This window comes from Crocuta crocuta, unplaced genomic scaffold (assembly GCF_008692635.1).
Source record: "Crocuta crocuta isolate KB4526 unplaced genomic scaffold, BGI_CrCroc_1.0 scaffold415, whole genome shotgun sequence".
In the NCBI taxonomy this organism is placed as follows: Eukaryota; Metazoa; Chordata; class Mammalia; order Carnivora; family Hyaenidae; genus Crocuta; species Crocuta crocuta.
Window position 1 is genome coordinate 1,137,092 of NW_027531525.1, and position 20,236 is coordinate 1,157,327.

General features: G+C 46.5%; 1 protein-coding gene across 1 annotated transcript in view; it reads left to right on the plus strand.

Annotated features, from left to right (window-relative positions):
• The window catches only part of PSMD4 (proteasome 26S subunit ubiquitin receptor, non-ATPase 4), a 9,825-nt gene extending 343 nt beyond the window's left edge, over nt 1-9,482 (plus strand). The window contains exons 2-10 of the mRNA XM_077772540.1: nt 5,230-5,370; nt 6,337-6,451; nt 6,838-6,924; nt 7,136-7,204; nt 7,391-7,606; nt 8,123-8,231; nt 8,394-8,525; nt 8,606-8,673; nt 9,199-9,482. Of these exons, the coding sequence (XP_077628666.1) occupies nt 5,230-5,370; nt 6,337-6,451; nt 6,838-6,924; nt 7,136-7,204; nt 7,391-7,606; nt 8,123-8,231; nt 8,394-8,525; nt 8,606-8,673; nt 9,199-9,369 (1,108 nt within the window). The 3' untranslated portion in view covers nt 9,370-9,482. The remainder of the gene's footprint in view (nt 1-5,229; nt 5,371-6,336; nt 6,452-6,837; nt 6,925-7,135; nt 7,205-7,390; nt 7,607-8,122; nt 8,232-8,393; nt 8,526-8,605; nt 8,674-9,198) is intronic.
• The last annotated feature ends 10,754 nt before the right edge of the window (nt 9,483-20,236 follow it).

Here is a 20,236-nt window from a genome sequence, read left to right on the forward strand (position 1 = left end):
GGGGACCCGTCGGCGAGATGCGGCCCAGGGCCAGGAAGGAAGGAGCCGCATCGACTTCCTGAGTCATCCCAGGGCCCGGGAGAGGAGGACGGGCCCGGAGTACCCCCAGTACCTCTCAGCTCTCGGACAGTCGTTGACCGGCCGACCCCTGCTGCCTTGCGCTGTTCTGGCGTTGTCTTCTCTAGACCAGCCCCAGGTCTGCTGTCTGTAGCCAGAGTCCTGCTTCTCACACTCATCGTGGTAGTCTTCTGCCCTCCTCTTCTCAAAATAATGGATGTCAGGAAGAGAAATTGTAAATTCTTCCCCAGCCCCGATTGCTCATCTCTTTCTCCATTACCTTGCCCTGTGTTATCTTGAAAGGCATTATTTACAAATTGCTTTCTGTGTGTCAGCCATTAATTTACGATATCTTACTTAAACCTCACAACACTTGTGGGCAAATATCTGTCCATTTTACAGACGGAGATACCGAGGCTCAGCAATTTTAAGTGACTTATCCGAGCCAAGATTTAAACCCCTCGCTGTCTGACATTAAAGCTCTTACCTGGTGAGCTAGATCTTTTAATCAGTCTCAGACGTGGGCTGATTATTTCATTATAAGTTGGATTAGAAGCTGACGTAAATTTGTGCAAGGTTTCACAATTTTTTTTAAAATCTTTTTTAATGTTTTATTTATTTTTGAGAGAGAGAGACAGCATGAGCAGGGGAGGGTCAGAGAGAAAGGGAGACACAGAATCTGAAACAGGCTCCAGGCTCTGAGCTAGCTGTCAGCACAGAGCCCAAGGTGGGGCTCTAACCCACTAACCTGAGATCATGACCTGAGCCGAAGTTGGACGCCCAGCTGGCTGAGTCACCCAGTCACCCCTAACAATTTCTTTTAAATATGAGAGTGTAACATAATACAAAATAGTACACAAACACAGATCTCCAGTTGGATGGAAGAGCCACCTAAGAGTTTCCTTATCATGGGCGGAGGATAGCATTGCACAGCTATATTTGAATAGTTCACATAAACAATAGTTTTTAATATAAGAAATGGCTATAGGTATTTCCCAAATATTGCATGAGATATATTTATATTAAAAAGTTATTTAAATTTTTTTTTTAGTGTTTTATTTATTTCTGGGAGAGAGAGAGAGACAGTGTGAGCAGCGGAGGGTCAGAGAGAGAGGGAGACACAGAATCTGAAGCAGGCTCCAGGCTCTGAGCTGTCAGCACAGAGCCCGACATGGGGCTCGAACCCACGAACTGTGAGATCATGACCTGAGTCAAAGTCGGACACTCAGCCAACTAGGCCACCCAGGCACCCCTAAAAAGTTATTTTTTTAAAAATTATTTTTTGACATTCATTTTTGAGAGATTGAGTGGAGGAGGGGCAGAGAGAGAGGGAGACACAGAATCTGAAGCAGCTCCAGGCTCTGAGCTGTCAACACAGAGCTCCATGCAGGGCTTGAACTCACGAGCCGTGAGACCTGAGCTGAAGTCAGACACTTAACTGGCTGTGCCACCCAGGTGCCCCAAAAGTTATTTGTTAATTATCTGTAGTTCAAATTTAACTGGAAGTCCTAGGTGTGTATTTGCTAAATCTGGCAACTTCTGGGAGACAGCAAGTTAGAATAGAAAACGGACAGGCTTTTGAATGCAAAATACGGAGGTTCTGGTACCTATCAGCTGCATGTTCCTGAGAGGGTAGTAAATCTCTCACTGGGAAGAGTAGTGACCTCCACTTGGCTTACAGCACAGGTGGGTAACATGTTTGTGACAGGGCCCTGGAAACCGTACAGCACTGTCCATCTGTTAGTTGCAGTGTACTTGAGGGGTCTTCGAGAGGGGATTTCAGAGAGGCCTTGAAGGGATTTTGACACATGTTGAGGAAAGACTGTGATAGATGGGGGAAGGGCAGAAACAAAGCTGCTCAACGTGTCAGTGCCCAAGGTGTGGTTAGGAATCAGGAAATAGGCTAGTGTGACTTGATTATAAGGTAGTTGGTGTAAGGTCATTTCTTTTTTTGAGAGGTAGATGGATGTCAAGTTCAGGAAGTTGACCTCTGTCTGGTACCCTTCCACAGAGGACTTCTGAAAGAGTTCTGACCTGTGGGGAGGCAGAGCTGTTTAGAAAATGGTGTGTAAGAATATTGGCCTGGCGAAACAATGAAATCTGGCCATGTGTAGCAACATGGATGGACCTTGAGGGTGTTATGCTGAGCGAAATAAGTCAGGCAGAGAAGGACAAATATCATATGTTTGCACGTATAGGAGGATTAGGAGGAACTTGACGGAGGAACAAGGGGGAGAAGAAGGGCGGAAATGGTGGGGGAAAGGGAGAGAAGCAAACCATGAGAGACTCTTGAATGCTGACAAAAACTGAGGACTGATGGATGTGGGGGGAGGGGGGATGGGCATGGAGGAGGACACTTGTGGGGATGAGCACTGAGTGTTATGTGGAAACTAATTTGACAATAAACTATTAAAAAAAAAAAAAAAAAGAATATTGGCCTGGCTTGGGGCGCCTGGGTGGCTCAGTCGGTTAAGTGTCCGACTTTGGCTCAGGTCATGATCTCGCAGTCTGTATGTTCAAGACCCACATCAGCCTCTGCTGACAGAGCCTGGAGCCGGCTTCAGATTCTGTGTCTCTGTCTGTCTCTGCCCCTCTCCTGCTCTCTCTCTCTCTCTCTCTCAAAAATAAACATAAAAAAAAAAAGATTTTGGCTTGGCTTGATGCGTAGGAGGAAGGATTAGGTCCAGAGAGACATATTGGCGGCCAGTTGTAACAGTCCAGGCACAGAATAATGATCCGAGCCACCCCTTTCTTTTTCTGTAGAGCCTCGTAATCTGCTGTGCATCAAAATTCTGTGGAGGAGTTTATTAAAAATTGGAAGTATTTGACTCTGCGCTCCATCTGCTGAGTCAGACTCCTGGTCAGGGAAGTCCAGGCATCTGTATTCTTTTTTAAATGAAGACTTTATGGAATAGGTGGATAATATTATAAGCCCTTATTATTATTTTAATTTTTAAGAGAAACAGAGCATGAGGGGGAGGGGCAGAGAGAGACACACACACACAGAATTAGAAGCAGGTTCCAGGCTCTGAGCTGTCAGCACAGAGCCCATTGCAGGGCTCAAACTCATGAGTGGCGAGATCATGACCTGAGCTGAAGTCGGATGCTCAACCAACTGAGCCACCCAGGCGCCCCTAAGCCCTTATTTTGAGATGGACTTTTTTTTCGGGAAAATTATGTATCTTTGAGCAAACGTAGTCAAGAAATAGATTTATTATTCAATTCATGCAAAGGTCAAGACCAGAAAAACTAAACAGCATGCATATGCTGTTCTTTCGGGATGCATACGGGGGTGTCGAGGCATCTGTGCCTTCAGTCCTGCTGTACCACCATCACTCTCCCTGTGTTCGATGCATGTCCGAGTGGGCGCCCTGCTGCCGCAATGCCCACCGTCGTCTGTCTCCCTACCGCTCAAGTCCCCCTTGCTTCCTCTGAGGCCCTTCCTCCAGCCCTCAGCCATCTGCTGCTCTTGCCCACAGCCCTTATACTTAGTAGCTGTTCCGGCTGTTCCAGCCCTCAAAGCCTTCCTTGTTTTTCGTATTTGGACTCACTAGTGTATTTGAAGCTAGAGAGGCCGTTCCTTCCCTGCTGGGAGAATAATCAAAAACAGTGAACCGGGGAAAAAAGAATATAATGCATGGTCAGTCGAGTCTGCCCTTGACCTCCTTTCCATAGATGGAGTTCCCACTATGAGAACTAATCTGTGTTTCATGCTTGTGCTTAGGTACTGTGCTAAGTACTTCCCATGCACTTCATCATCATAGGCACCCTGTACAGGTAGCAGTTCATTTTGCAAATGAACTAATTAGACCTTAGACAAATTAAGTAACTTCCTCGGGATCCTTGAATCACTGAGTAACAGATTGAGGATTTGAGCCCGAACACTGTTCTTTACTCCCATTTGTGTTTCTTAATTTCTTAAGACAGTAGGGAATCCCCTGAGACAGTAATTCCCGGTCTTCATCATTTTTGGTTTCTGTTTCTTGCCCAAGGATACTGAAGAAAAAGTTTGCCGCCAGGGCCATGTTTTGTTTGCCAGTGGAGACAAAGGGTCTCATGTAGGAGGACACTCGTTCCTCCCTTCAGCGCAGGTGGAATCAGGGACTGTTAGAGTCCAGAGGCCCTCAGTCGTCTGGGATCGGTCCTCCTCAGTGCTTGTGTGACGGCTGCATTTACCTGCCTCTTATGGTCTCTGGGAAGCTGGAGGTTGTATTTCATATTATCTAGATTCCTTAGATGGGGGAAAACTGCAAGGATAAAAGAAGTGAGACCCCAAATCCGTGAAATCTAATTTTTGCAGTTTAGTCCAGCTGCCAAAGCTGTTGAACATTTAACCAAGTGATTGCATTGTGCTTTCCTGCACACAGTACTGTCGATCACGTATTATTTTATTTTATAAAAAAAAAATTTTAATGTTTTTATTTTTTTAATTTTTTTATGTCTTTATTTTATTTTGAAAGACAGCAAGCGGGGGAAGGGCAAAGAGAGAGAGACACAGAATCTGAAGCAGGCTTTAGGCTCTGAGCTGTTAGCACAGAGCCCGACGCGGGGCTCGAACCCACGGACTGTGAGATCATGACCTAGCTGAAGTTGGACACTTAACCGACTGAGCCACCCAGGAGCCCCTGTTTTTATTTATTTTTGAGACAGAGCATGAGGGGGGAGGGGGAGAGAGAGAGAGGGAGACACAGAAACTGAAGCAGGCTCCAGGCTCTGAGCTGTCAGCACAGAGCCTGGTGCGGGGCTTGAATTCACGAACCGTAAGATCATAACCTGAACAGAATTTAGACACTTAACCGACTGAGCCACCCAGACACCCTGGGATACTCTCACTTTAAAGGCAAATTTAGACTATACATCCATGACATTGCTTACTAACACATATGTGCCGCTTATGAGAAGGTGTCGTGTTACATGAGTGGATCTCAGTGTTTGGTGCTTATCAGAATGAGTTGTGGAGTGAAGATTTAAATTTTGTTTCCTCCCTCTGTCATTTTGAGTCTGTAAGTCTGGAGTAATGCTTAGAAGTCTGTGTGTGTGTTAACGCACTGTTGTGCATTGCGATGTCCCTCAAAGGAAAGTTGCAGGGAGGTAGGTGTCCCTGGAACTAGAGAGAATGTGTCAGAGACATCCTGCACTGTCTTCTCTCCCTCCTCCCCCCTCCTCTGGCAGCGTGGACAACAGTGAGTACATGCGGAACGGGGACTTCCTACCCACCCGGCTGCAGGCCCAGCAGGACGCCGTCAACATCGTCTGTCACTCCAAGACCCGCAGCAACCCTGAGAACAACGTGGGCCTCATCACACTGGCCAAGTACATGGGGCGGAGGGGGGCGGGGGCTTGGTAGGCGGCCGGGTGGTTTCCCGTGTCCCCCTTTAGTAGGTTCTGTGAAGTGGAGTTTGCCTATCAGCCCTCCTAGACTAGCTTCTCACTATGCGATGGAAATGAAAATCGCAACCTGAGTTTAATATTAATCTGAATTTAATACAGTCATGTAACTAAATCTGGGGGTAGATTTCACAATATATTTTAAAGTCCGTGAAAAGTGGTTCTGGATAAGGGTCCCCAGGGCATGTATCATACCTCCTCCTACCCTAAAAGTGATTTGTTTTAAGGACTGATAATCCTCAGATGAGTAACACATACACACACCTGGGTCCCAGTGTATGTGTCATTGGCTGGCCAGTGGCTCTAGAACTGGAGCGAGTGGGAGACCTCCTCAGCAGCGTCAAGCCAGGGTTGTCCCTCAGAGGGCAGGTAACGGGAGAGAGATTCATGGGAAATTGGGAGCAAGAGGGCAAGTTGGCAAAACCAATCACTTACTTCCTGTGCTCATAGTTACTAAATACTACATGTTTTTTTCCAGTTTTATTGAGATATGATTGACCTATAACATGGCATAAGTTTAAGGTACACAACATAACGATTTGATATACGTACGTATTGTGAACGTGATCATCACACTAAGTCTGGTTGACACCCATATCTCACAGAGTCACAGATTTTTCTTTGCTTGTGATGAGAACTTTTAAGATCTACTCTCTAAACATTTTCTTACTTACTCACCATTTTCTTAATGGTGTTCCATTAAGAAAAGTAGAGATTACAGTTATTATCAAGGTCTCTAAAGGAAGCTCATCTTGGTTCAGTCGATAGAGCATGTGATCCTTGTTGGGCGTAGAACTTACTTTAAAAAAAAAAAAAAAAGATGAGTCAAATCCAGTTTTAGAGGCACTTGTGCTGACCTGAAATCACAGAATCCCTTTCCCTACATCCCAGTGACTGCGAAGTACTGACCACACTCACCCCTGACACTGGCCGCATCCTTTCCAAGCTCCACACCGTCCAACCCAAGGGCAAGATCACCTTCTGCACTGGCATCCGCGTGGCCCATGTGAGTCCTACTAGATCCCTTTGACGGTTCCTTCTTGTTCTGAGGTTCTGCCCCCAACGTTGTTCATTTTTGCCCTGGACTCGTGAGCTGGAACCGGAGCAGGGGGATTGAGATGACTCAGAAATGAGTAAAAAGGGTACTGTGGGATGAATTCCAGGACGTGTGATGGTGGTGAGGGGAAAGACCCCTGAACTGAGACTCCCCCCGTCTTCCTTGTCCACACAGAGGCACAGCAAGGAGGAAGGGCGGGCGGGGGGATTAGACCCTCCTGTGAGCGTGATGGTGGGCTTGAGGAATGTGGAAACTGCAAGAAGAGAAGCAGAATGACAGGGAGAGAGTTAGGTGAGCCTCTGGCTGACCGAGAGAACTTCCTCTCTCTTTACAAGCTGGCTCTGAAGCACCGACAGGGCAAGAATCACAAGATGCGCATCATTGCCTTCGTGGGCAGCCCCGTGGAGGACAATGAGAAAGATGTGAGTCCAGGTGACAGCTGGGGGATTTGGGAACGGAGAGCCGGGCAGAGGCATTGCCGTTGTCGGTTTGGGAAAAGGACGATATGCAGGATGCAGTGTTTCTTTTGGGGCGCCATGGGGAGGTCGACCAATTTCCCTGTGCTTTTGTTAGGTATGTCATTTCCCCTCATGATATGGAACCGATTTCCTCATTTCTCTTCCTTCTTCCTAGCTGGTGAAACTGGCTAAACGTCTCAAGAAGGAAAAAGTAAATGTTGACATTATCAATTTTGGGGAAGAGGTGAGTAAGGACGGGTTGGGAGGCATGGGCTTGATTTGGTGATTAACGGAACAGCCCTTACCCAGGGGAGCGCCTGCACTGTGAGAGAGCAGCTGCAGGCAGGAGCTGAAATGGCTGAAGCCGGGGGTTGTGGGAGGGCAGGGGCAGGGCAGGAAGGAGCGTCTCCCGTGTCCTTCCCTCTCCCAGGAAGTGAACACAGAGAAGCTGACGGCGTTTGTGAACACCCTGAATGGCAAAGATGGTACCGGTTCTCATCTGGTGACTGTGCCCCCGGGGCCCAGCCTGGCCGATGCCCTCATCAGTTCTCCGATTCTGGCCGGTGAAGGTGGTGCCATGCTGGGCCTCGGTGCCAGTGACTTTGAATTCGGAGTGGACCCCAGCGCTGACCCTGAGCTGGCCCTGGTGAGCAAACCCTGACCTCGGGCAGAGCCCAGGCTCCTGTGTCCTCCTCCCTCACACACCCTCACGCCACGTGGCTTTTCTAGGGCTAGACCGTCCCGAACACCCTCGCTCCTTTTCCCACACTCCCTCCAGGGCCCTCTTCCCCTTAGTTCTGTGTGATCTCTGAGGGCCCGTGTCCATCTCTCTTGTTCATTTGTGGTTAAAGCCCAGGCTTCTTCCAAGTCCTTCCTTTTCCTGTATCCTCTCTCTTTTTTTTTAATGTTTGTTTATTTTTGAAGGAGAGGAGACAGGGTGAGTGGGGGAGGGGCAGAGAGAGAGGGAGATACAGAATCTGAAATCTTAACTGACTGAGCCCCCCCAGGCGCCCCTCCCCTGTCTCATCTCTTACCTTCCAGGTTCTTCCCATGTTCCTAAACCAGAAGCTCCCCCTTTATGTTCCTTTCCCACCCTTCAGGGGGCTTGCCCAGTGCCCGCGAGGGGGGGCAGAATATCTGACCTTGCCCTGCCCTTTGCCAGGCCCTCCGTGTCTCTATGGAAGAGCAGCGGCAGCGGCAGGAGGAGGAGGCCCGGCGGGCGGCTGCAGCCTCTGCTGCCGAGGCCGGGATTGCCACTGCCGGGGCTGAAGGTGTGGGGTGGGGCCGAAGGATACCCGGTGGGCCGGGGCGGAGATGTGGGAGGAGTGGGGAGGCCTGGCAGCCCTGGGATATACGGGTGGGGGGACGGTTCAGGGTGGGTCTGTGTGGACCCAGGCACCAGCTCTGCTCTGCCCCTCTCTGTCTCTTTCCAGACTCAGACGACGCCCTGCTGAAGATGACCATCGGCCAGCAGGAGTTTGGGCGCACCGGGCTCCCTGACCTCAGCAGCATGACAGAGGAGGAGCAGATTGCCTACGCCATGCAGATGTCCTTGCAGGGTGCAGGTGAGCCGGGGCCTGGGACGGGGCGCTTCGGCCAAGATGGGGTCCCGAAGTGGAGCTCAGCAGACTGCTCTCTTCCTCAGAATTCGGCCAGGCAGAGTCCGCTGACCTCGATGCCAGTTCAGCCATGGACACATCGGAGCCCGCCAAGGTGAGGGCCCGCAGTGACTCTCCACCCCCGTCCCACTTAGAGTCCCCTGGTGGTCACGTCCTTAAGCCCTCTAGGCCTGAAACCATTCTTCAGGGTTTCCGGGGTAAGCTTTTTGAGGGGTACAGGGAGAGAAACATGTGGGTATACGTTTCTTGTTTGTAAACTCGGCTAAGGCCACAGAATGCTCACAGTCAAGGTTGAGTAAGCATCCTCGTGTCCTGGAATTGTCCTTCCTTTTTGGTGGGAGCAGTCTGGACAGGTGTATAGGATATCGTCTTCCCTCAAGGGTGAAAGAGGGTGTAAGGCGGGAAAAAAAGGGTGGGTGTCCGAGAGCGAGAAGGCGTATGGTTTTGTCTGTGTGGCCGACAAGCCGGGTTCCAGTTTCTCTGGTCAGTGCCAGCGTGAGCTCGTGGGTACGTGGGCACCGGATACTGTCCTCAGGCGCGGCCCCACCACACACAGTCTGGTGGGGAGAGGCCCCCAGATGGCCCAGCCCCGGCCCCAAGCCCCCACTGCCCTTTCCAGGAGGAGGAGGATTATGATGTGATGCAGGACCCCGAGTTCCTTCAGAGCGTCCTGGAGAACCTGCCTGGCGTGGACCCCAACAACGAGGCCATCCGAAATGCCATGGGGTCCCTGGCCTCCCAGGCCAGCAAGGACAGCAAGAAGGACAAGAAGGAGGAGGACAAGAAATGAGACTGGTGGCAGGGGCGGCTGAGCCTGCCCGGGGCTGTGTAGGGTGGGACGGGGTGTAGGTTTAGATATGTTATCTCTACCCTTTAGAGCTCGAATAAAGCTTGGCAACTTTTGTTTCTTTTGTTGCTTCCGGTAGTGGTAGGTGTGTGAGAGAGGGATGGAGCGCCTAGCACGAAGGAGAGTGTCCCCTGTTGAGTCCTCAGGACCTGGTGTCTAATTAATATTTTTTTAACATTTATTTTTGAGAGAGAGACAGTCTGTGAGCAGGAGAAGTGCAGAGAGAGAGAGAGACACGGAATCCAAAGCAGGCTCCAGGCTCTGAGCTGTCAGCACAGAGCCTGATGCGGGGCTTGAACTCAGGAACCATGAGATCATTACCTGAGCTGAAGTCAGATGCTTAACCAACTGAGCCACCCAGACACCCCTCTAATTGATTAATTGATGGATTGATTAAAAATAAAACAGTATTGGCCTTTGGAGACTCAAGTCTAGAGCAGGGCCGGCCTGAAAATGTGTGTTTCCACACTTCTGATAAGTGCCCAAAGAGGGCCACGAACAAGGCGCCGTGAGAACAGGAGAAAGGGCCAAACCCTCACAGCGTCTGGGAAGGCTCCTGGAGGTAACATCTGAGCCCTCCAACAGGGTGGAATGTTCTTCAGCCAACAGGGAAGAGGTGGGGATGTTTCCAGTCAGCGGGAACCTTATGTGCTGATGGCACAGAGGCGCTTGGGATGGAGTGAGTAGCTCAGAGACTGGTTGGGTGAGTGGCAGGAGAAGGAAAGTGATGCACTGTCAAACCACTGAATAACGGGTCCTGGAGGCCTGACTTCTGCAAGGTGGGGTCTGAAGCCACAGGATCGACAGCTTACATCTCCTTGGAGCACCATATTCAGAGGACGGATTTCTTGTAGGGTACGGAATAGAGTGCAAAGTTCGCAGAATCCCAAAGCAACTCAGTGGGAGGAGATAGTTGCAAATGATGTATCAGATAAGGGGTTACTATCCAAAATATTATAAAGGACTTCTACAATTCGGGGCACCTGGGTGGCTCAGTCTTTTAAGTGTCTGACTTTGGCCTAAGTCATGATCTTGTGATTCGTGAGTTCAAACCCCACAACTGGCTCTGCACTGACAGTTGGAGCCTGCTTGGGATTATCGGTCTCCTCTATGTGCCCCCCCCACTTGCATTCTCTCTCTCAAAATAAATTTAATTTTAATTAAAATATTTAATTAAAAAATTAAATAAAAAGAACTTCAGACCTTCTACAGCTCAACACCCAATAAAAGAAAAAACAAAAAACCCCAAAAGAAAAAAAAAACCCAACAATCTGACTAAACAATGGGAAGAGGACCTGAACAGACGTTTCTTCAAAGAAGAGCTACACATGGCTTATACATGAAAAGACACTCAACATCACCAGTCGTAAGGGAAATGCAAATCAAAACCACGATGAGATATTCTCTACACCAGTGAGAATGGCTCAAATCAAAAAGATGAGAATAAGTGTTGGCAAGGATGTGAAGAGAGGAGAAACCTTGTACACTGTGGTGGGAATGTAAATTGGTGCCATCTGGAAACTGGAAGTTTCTCAAACAATTAGAAAGCCCATATAATACAGTACTTCAACTACTGGGTATTTACCCAAAGAACACAGAAATAGTTGAAAAGATACGTGCCCCTCTCTGTTGCAATATTATTTATAATAGCCAAGATACGGCAGCCACCCAATCAGTAGATGAGTGGATGAAGATGTGAGATATGTGTGTACATATACATATATGTATGTGAGATACACACACACTGGAATATCACCCCTAGAAAGGGCGAGGTCTTGCCGTTTACAACAACAGGGACAGACCTAGAAGGTATAAAGCTAAGTGAAGTACGACAGAGAAAGACAAATATGATTTCACTTATATGTGGACTTTTAAAATTTTTCTTTGAATGTTTATTTCTGAAAGAGAGAGCATGAGCAGGGGAAGGGCAGATGGAGAGGGAGACACAGAATCTGGAGTCGGCTCCAGGCTCTGAGCTAGCTGTCAGCACAGAGCTGGACGCAGGGCTGGAACTCTCGAACTGTGAGATCATGACCTGAGCCAAAGTCGGGCGCCAACCCAGCCACTCAGGCGCCCCATCACTTATATGCAGATCTTAAAAAAAGGAACAAACACCAAAAAAAAAAAAGCAGAAACAGACTCAAATAAATACAGAAAACACTGGTGCTTTGCCATAGGGGTGGAGGTTGGGGGATGGGCAGAACAGTTGACAGGAACTGGGAGGTGCAGGCAAACGGTTATGGAATGAGTAAGTCACAAGGAAGAAAGGCACAGCGTATGGAATATAGTCAATGATACTGTGTTAGTGTTGTGTGGTGACAGCGGCTACGCTTGTGAGGACAGCATGTAGACTTATCGAATCACCATGTTGTACGCCTGAAACTAATGGGATTGTGTGTGTCAGCTCTACTTCAGTTTTTAAAAAATCACAGGATGGGGGGAGGCGAAAATGGGGGATGGGCATTGAGGAGGGCGCTTGTTGGGATAAGCACTGGGTGTTGTATGTAAGGCAATTTGACAAATTATATTCATTTAAAAAAGTGATTTGTCTTTTACATAAGATACCCAGTGCTCATCCCTAAAAGTGCCCTCTTTAATCCCCATCACCCGTTTAACCCCCGCCCTTTTAGCAACCCTCAGTTCACTATATTTAAGAGTCTCTTATGGTTTGCCTCTTCTGTTTTTATCTTACTTTTCCTTCCCTTCCCCTCTCTTCATCTGTTCAGTTTCTCAAATTCCACATGAGTGAAATCATATCTGTCTTTCACTGACTAGTTTCACTTCACATAATACCCTCCAGTTCCATCCACGTTGTTGGAAATGGCAAGATTTCATTCTTTCTCATTGTCAAGTAGAATTCCATTTTATACATAAACCATATCTTCTTGATCCATTCATCAGTGGATGGACATTTGAGCTCTTTCCATAATTTGGCTATTGTTAATAGTTTTGTGACCATTGGGGTACATGTGCCCTTTTGAATCAGCATTTGTGTATCCTTTGGATAAATGAGATGGAGGATACTTTTTTTCCAACTGTATGTCACAATTGTATGTTGTATTGTGCCAACTTTTGGAAGATCTGCATTACAGATTGAACCAATAGCCTCCAAATGATCTGTTCCAAATGCAGGAAAAAGCAATGGATTCAAATGTAACAGATTACAAAAAGTTCTGATATGGTTTCAGATTTTATGTTGCAGCTAACCTTTAAGACACTTGTCCAATTTTGGTGTAATATAAAAAATACACATTGTTATTTTAAAAAAACTATTAAAATATGCCTACTTTGAATCACTAAATTCTACATGTGAAACTAATACAACATTATATACAGACTAACTGGAATTAAAATAAAAACTAAAAAGAAAGAAAAAGAAGGAAAGAAAGGAAGACAGAAAAAAGAAAAAGAGAAAGAGAAAGGAAGAACGAAAGGAAGGAAGAGAGAAAATACAGATGCTTCCATTTTTTCCAACAACATTTGTGAGAACAGATTTTCTTTGTACCCTTCAATCAAAACAATATATTGCAACAAGTTGAGAATCCAGTTGTCTTCTACTAATGAAATATTAAAGAGATTTTCAAAAATGTAAAATTGCATACCGATCTTGTTAAATATTTGTTTTGGAAAATAGTTATTTTTTCATAAAAACTAAGGAATATTAACATGTAATGGGTTTGTTGTGATTTTAAATAAATTAATATTTAAAATCTTCCCCAGTTTTTTTTTAAAAAAATTGACATTTATTTATTATTGAGAGACAGAGCGTGAGCTGGGGAGGGGCAGAGAGAGGCAGAGACACAGAATCAGAAGCAGGCTCCAGGCTCTGAGCTGTCAGCACAGAGCCCGACGCAGGGCTCAAACTCACGAACCGTAAGATCATGAGCCACCCATGCGCCCCTCTTTCTCAGTTTTAATTTGTAATACAATAAATATCTCTCTATACAATCTACATACATAAAAGCCTTTAGGGAATCTTCCATTTTTAAGAGTGGAAAGAAATCCTGAGACCCAAAAAGTTTGAGAACCATTGTTCTACAGCTCAGAAGTGATGGAGCAGAGGACAGACCCCAAGGAGTCTAGCTGTAGAGTCTGTCTTTATTTATTTGTTTGTTTATTTATTTTTAAGTAGGCTTGAGGCCCAGTGTGGGGTTGGAACTCATGGCCCCAAGACTAAGAGTCATGTGCTCTACTGACTGAGCCAGCCAGGTGCCCTTGTAGGGTCCATGCTCTTACATGTTTCATTAGATCAATCATTTCCTTCTTTCTACAAGCACTGGCAAGACATAAGTGAAAATGTCATAGTATTTATTTCTGGGGGATAGAAATTTGCAGTGTCCTAAAACATGTAAAAATAGCCCACTTGATTGAAAATAACTTCCTTGGGGCACCTGAGTGGCTCAGTTGGTTCAGTGTCTGACCCTTGATTTTGGCTCAGGTCATGATCCCAGAGTCATGGGGGATGTGGATCCATCATGTACCATGTGGATCATGGATCCATGGATCATGGATCAACAACCTTGTGTTGTACTCCATTCTGAGTGTGGAGTCTGCTTAAGATTTCTCTCTCTCTCTCTCTCTCTCTCTCTCCACCCCCCATCTCTCTCCCCTGCTCATGCCCTTCTCAAAAGAAAAGAATTTCCTTTATTTTCTTTTACAGTTAGCTTCTTCCTTGCTTCCATCTCTCAAGAGCAAAGACCTCATAATCTATCCTTTAAGCCACTGTCTTGGCAGTAACTTCATCTCCCGGGTTCCTTTTTACTCCCCACAAGCCGAGCCAAACCCCAATCCTTGAAATGACCCTCAACCATCTACTTTTCAACTTTTTCATCTCGATTTCTGAGGTTCAGAGAGATCAGGTAATTTGGCCAAGGAGTTAGCTAATGAAGGGGCGGAACCAGAATCAAAACCCAGGTCTATCTCACTGGAAGGTGTGTCACCGTGAGACAACTCTTCCCCGTTCTCAGCAGCCCTCAGTGACCTTGGTCAGACCTGTCACCATTTCCCTGCATCAATCACGTCATACCTTGATCTACTCCCCCATCACTCAGCAGAACACACCACCTTTTTGCTTCTGGGTCCCTTCCCTCCAGCCTCCTCCTCCACCTCCTGGCATTGGTCATGACCTCACTCCAGAGCCTCCTCTGTCTTCAACACCTGCTCTGCCCATGCTTTCTTCTCAGTGGACTCGCATCAAGCCCACACCACCAATAACCTTATTTGAGACTCTAGTTTGACATTTCATCTTACAATGAACATCTATTTCCTTTATAATAACAAAAACCATGGCTTCTTCATTGACATGGAAAATGCTCATGATGTTTGAAATGGAACAAGCATCCTTCAAAGTAACCAATTTTTATTTAAACATATGGTGGGTGGAGGAAAGGACCATCACCTAGGGAGGAAGAGTTGTCACCTACCCCTGTCAGCTGAATGTATAGAATTCTCTATTGTTTACACTGTGCTTTTCTTTCCACAAGCTTTATGAAGAGTATGTTACTAGTTTTGTTATCAGAAAAACTCAAATGTTCTGAAAACGAAATGCCTCCTCTTTTAGCCACCACCCCATCTTTCTCTGTCACACTTCTGCTGTTCCAAAGGCAGTCTTCTCTCCCTCCTCACCTTCCTCGTCCCTGCATTTCTGAAGACACCTCTCTGGCCCAGGTGGCCAGTGACATTCTCCTTACAAAACCGATCCCTTCTCTTGCTTACCGTCTCCGCGCACTTGACCTGGTTAAACATCCCTTCTTTGAACTTGTTTCTGCTGGCTTCTGCAATGGTGCTCTGCACTATTTCCACCCCCATCTTTTTGACTCCTCCATTTCAGCACTTCTCAGGCTTCTCCTTTCGCTGCTCTTTCCTTATGTGTTAGGATTCCTCAGGATCCTGTCTTGGGTTTTCTCACTCTGTACCCTCTTGCACTCCCCATCCTCAACATGTCGTTCCTGGGGCACTCCAACATCTATCACAGTTTTATGTGACGACTCCTGCGTCTCTAGCTTCAACCTATAGATGGAAACCCCTTCCAGAGTTTCAAACCCAGAGAGGGTTCCAGACACAGAACCTTCTCTTGGGATGACCTAACCCATCTCATCTTTGCCCCATATCTGTTCTTGTTTTTGTTTTTCCCAACGGACTGAGTCAGCTTTGGTTTTTCTCTTTTCTTCCATCCTCCCTGTCAAGGAGTGTAGAAGTCCTGCCCCTCTTACCTCCTTAAAATACCCCAAATCTGGGGTGCCTGGGTGGCTTAGTCAGTTAAGCGTCCAACTTTGGCTCAGAAAGTGAGTGGGGGAGGGTCAGAGAGAGAGACACACACAGAATCCGAAGCAGGCTCCAGGCTCTGAGCTGTCAGCACAGAGCCCGACACGGGTCTCAAACCCACAGACTGTGAGATCATGACCTGAGCCAAAGTCAGACACTTAACCGACCTAGCCACCCAGGCGCTCCCCAGGATGTGTTTTTGTAATAGATTCCATTAGGATACCTAAAAATCACTGGGTCATTCAGTTAAATGTCACTGCCAGATCTCAGAGACATACCGGTTCAGGACATCTTGGGTAGCATAATTATCTCCATTTTAAATCATCATCCCTATAAAACTGACATAAGATGCTTCAAAGATCACACTATTTTCATATCATATGAGAGAGGGATGAACAATATATATACACTTTTAAATTTATTTTTTAATTAACAATTAACAATTGTTTAATAAGAAATTTATTTTTGGGAGAGAGAGACAGGGTGCAAGCAGGGGAGGGGCAGGGAAAAGACACAGAATCCAAAACAGGCTCCAGGCTCTGAGCTGTCAGCACAGATCCTGACTCAGGCTCGAACCCACGAACTGTGAGGTCGTAACCTGAAACTAAGTCAGATGCTTAACCAACTGAGCTACTCAGGTGCCCCTAAAGTTTTTTTTAATGTTTTTTTTTAAATTTAATTTTGAGAGAGAGCACGAACAGGAGAGGGATGGAGAGAGAGGGAGACACAGAATCTGAAGGAGGCTCCAAGCTGTCAGCACAGACCCTGATGCAGGCCTCGAACTCACACTGCAACCTGAGAGAGAAATTTTTTTTTTTAGTGTTTGTTAATTTTTGAGAGAGAGAGGAAGAGAGAGAGAGAGAGAGAGAGAGAACAAGCAGGGGAGAGGCAGAAAGAGAGGGGGACAGAGGATCCAAAGCAAGCTCTGCACTGACAGCAAAGAGCCCAATTCAAGACTCAATCTCACAACCCTGGAATTATGACCTGAGCCAAACTCAAGAGTTGGATACTCAACCAACTGAGCCACCCTTAGGTTTTCCTGGAATTTTCTTCTGATCCCTTCATTATCCATTATCTTCTTGGCTTCTTTTCTTGTCTTTCATGTTTAAGGCTGCCTTCAACTCTTCATTGATCCTTGGCTACCTGTTCTGACTTAAGTGTGAGGTCCAAAGAGCAATCGAAAGCTCATAGAGGGTCCAGAAAAAGTCAGCTGGTGGGTCTCGCTGTGTGGTGGATGAGGAAGGGACCAGTCTTTGCGTTCCTGTAAGCTTTTTCTCCTCGGTCATTGTCCCCTAAAAGGAATTTTCAACCCTCCTGATCCTGCTTTCAAAGAACTAATAACTTCTAATTTTTAAAGTCTTTATAAGTTCTAAGACTCCAATGAACTTATACCTTGGATTCCTACTCCGTACCTCATGAGCAGAATGGAAAATATTCAAACTTATGGATTTAAAACCCCACACATATGACTTTCCATTTTTCAAAATTATATCTCTCATTGCTGTAGTCGTCTCTCTCTTTGCCCTGTGCTTTTATGCTTTTTTATTTCCTTACTCTCATTTTGACATGGCTTCTGGAGAGAACAGAGATAAATGTGTATGCCCCATTCATATTTAACCAGAGGCTTCTTCCCGAAGTCTCAATTATGTCATTTCTCTGACTCCTACAGTGGATGTGAAAAATAAAGGCGGTAGTGTGCATGTAACAGGATCTTGAAAGAGAGTTTTCCTGTTGTCTTGGAATTTGAGCTGAATTCTCAAGGAGAGAAGAGGAGCACGTATGTACTCCCCATTGTACAGAAAGAGGACTGGACAAAACAGAACCGCTCTTCCAAAAATGATGGTCCCTATCATCATTGTCAGCCTATAGAAGATGAAAAATTTGATGAGGGAATGAAGAGGTATGGAGATAGAATAATTAGCCTGTTCTGGTTCCCCCCCACCCCTCATTGTGAGGGAGGTGAGCAGAGGGTACAGACCGAGTAAGGAGAGAATGGAGACTGGGGGTACTTGCAAGAAGCAGAGGTGAGCACCTCACCCCTTGGCTGGATGTTTCTTGGGTGCTGGAGTTACTGTCCCCGTGCTGCCAAAAAGCACAAGCAGAGCACTGAGAGTTCTGGAAGAACTTGGTATGAGCTTCCTGGCATTTGTAAGATGCATAAGGTCATAGAGGTTAGTATTTACTGATGGTTTGGTTGGCTTGAGCCAGGACCTGATACGAGGGGGTAGCCTGCATTTCCAGCATCTGGCATGGTAAGAATGTGGGAGTTTCCACGAACAAAGAAGACATCATGAAAAGTACTTTGGCTTGAACCATCTAGATGGGCCGCTGCCCAAGAGGGGCCCCTGCAGGGGAAGAAGACCTTGATGGTAAGCCACTGTGGGCCGGAAGCTCAGGGCACTATGCAAGAGGTCAATGGGCATGTGCTGCAAACAGGGCACTTGGGGACTGTGCAGTGTGGAGCGCCCCCTGTGTCTCCTCAAATATCACTCCCCCCAAGAGAAAGCCAGCATTTAGGCCCCTGTTGTTCAAAGGTTCTAACAGCCCAGTCATATAAATCATCACCTCTTTTCTTTTTTTTCACTGTTTCTTTTTTTTTTAATAGTTTTTATTTATTTTTGAGAGAGAGAGAGAGAGACAGCGTGAACAGGGGAGGGTCAGAGAGAGAGGGAGTCACAGAATCCGAAGACAGGCTTCAGGCTCTGAGCTGGCTGTCAGTACAGAGCCCGAAGCAGGGCTCGAACCCACAAACCGTGAGATCATGACCTGAGCCAAAGTCGGACGCTTAGCCGACTGAGCCACCCAGGTGCCCCTTTTTGCCCCTTTTTGCCCCTTTTCAAAGGTTTCTTGTATGTCTCATCCAACAAATTTGGCTTACATCTCATTTGCCAGAATTTTGTCACATGGCCACTCTTAGCTATCAGGGAACACGAGAAATATAAGAGTTATTCTAATGAAGAATAGGAGAATGGAGTTATGTGGGTTTTTTTAATCACCCAGTGCTCATCATGACACATATCCTCCTTAATCCCCTGCACCTATTTCACCCATCCCCCACGTCCCCTTTGGTAACCATCCGTTCGTTCAGCTAAGTGTCTGTTTCTTGGTTTCTGTCTTTCTCTCTGTCCCTTTGCTTATTTGTTTTGTTTCTTAAATGCCACGTATTAGGGAGATCATGTGGTATTTGTCTTTCTTTGACTTATTTCACTTCGCATAATATTCTCTAGCTCCATCCAGATCACTGCAAGTGGCAAGATTTCATTCTTTTTTATGGCTGAGTAATATTCCATTGTATATATCACATCTTTATTATCCATTCATCAGTCGACAGCCACTGGGCTGCTTCCATATCTTGACTATTGTAGATAATGCTACTATAAACATAAGGGTACATGTATCCCTTGAATTAGTGTTTTTGTATTCTTTGGGTAAATACCCCATAGTGCAGAGAATAGAGCTTAGATGGGTAACTACTAGACTCTGCAGCAATACATCCCTTCAGCACTCAATATCTCTTTTATTTTTTTCATTAAAAGTTTTTTAATGTTTAGTATTTATTTTTGAGAGACAGAGACAGAGAGACAGAGCATGAGAGAGATAGGGAGACAGAGAATATGAAGCTGTCAGTACAGAGCCCGAAGCGGGGCTCGAACCCACGAATCGTGAGATCATGACTTGAGCTGAAGTCAGACGCTTAACCAACTGAGCCGCCCAGGCGCCCCTGGTGATACTCTTCTTGAGTGACATACGGCTCTGGCAGCCATCTCTAGGGGAAGCCACTTCTGTGTAGTGGGTCCAGCCATAGACTACTGCAGGCCAGGTGTAGATTTTTGCTTGTGTTTGTTTGTTTGTGGTTTTGTTAACGAAGTTTCATGAAATAATTAGTAGCTTCCAGTCAATTCTTGAACATGAGTTACCGTGGCCAAAGATATCACACTGAGGCTAGAAACTCCTATTTTGCATATTGGCCTCTGTGCCCTGACCATCCCCCCAGTTCTTTAAGGCTCCAAGGGGAAGACATCAGAGCTAAGCTGATCTCTGCGGGGGTCACGCCCTGTTGGCAAGCACAGTGCTCATAACCCAGGGAGATGGGCAAAGGCTTGGGGGCCCCAATGTTATCTCCTAGCGAGGGACTGCTTAGCAACTGCCATTCTCAACTGCTTCGGTTTGGGGCAGAGAACCAATTGGCTCTTTCAATCCGGCAGCCTCCATATAATGAGGCTCTCAGTCAACTTGTATATTCCTGAGTGTGTGTGTGTATGTGTGTGTGTGTGTGTGTGTGTGTGTGTGTGTGCACGCGCGCGCAAGAAGAGAGAGTGCTTTCCTTAGTGGTGTTATTTCTGTTTCTTTCCTTTTTTCTTTTTTTTTTCTTTTCCTCTCCTTTTCTCTCCTTTTCTCTCCTCTCCTCTCTTTTCTTGTCTTCCCTTCCCTTCCCTTCCCTTCCCTTCCCTTCCCTTCCTTCCCCTCCCCTGTCCTGTTCCACTTACAGTCTGGTTCAAGCATAGTTTCATGTCTCACGGAGAATTCTGCTGCAGCACCAACAACA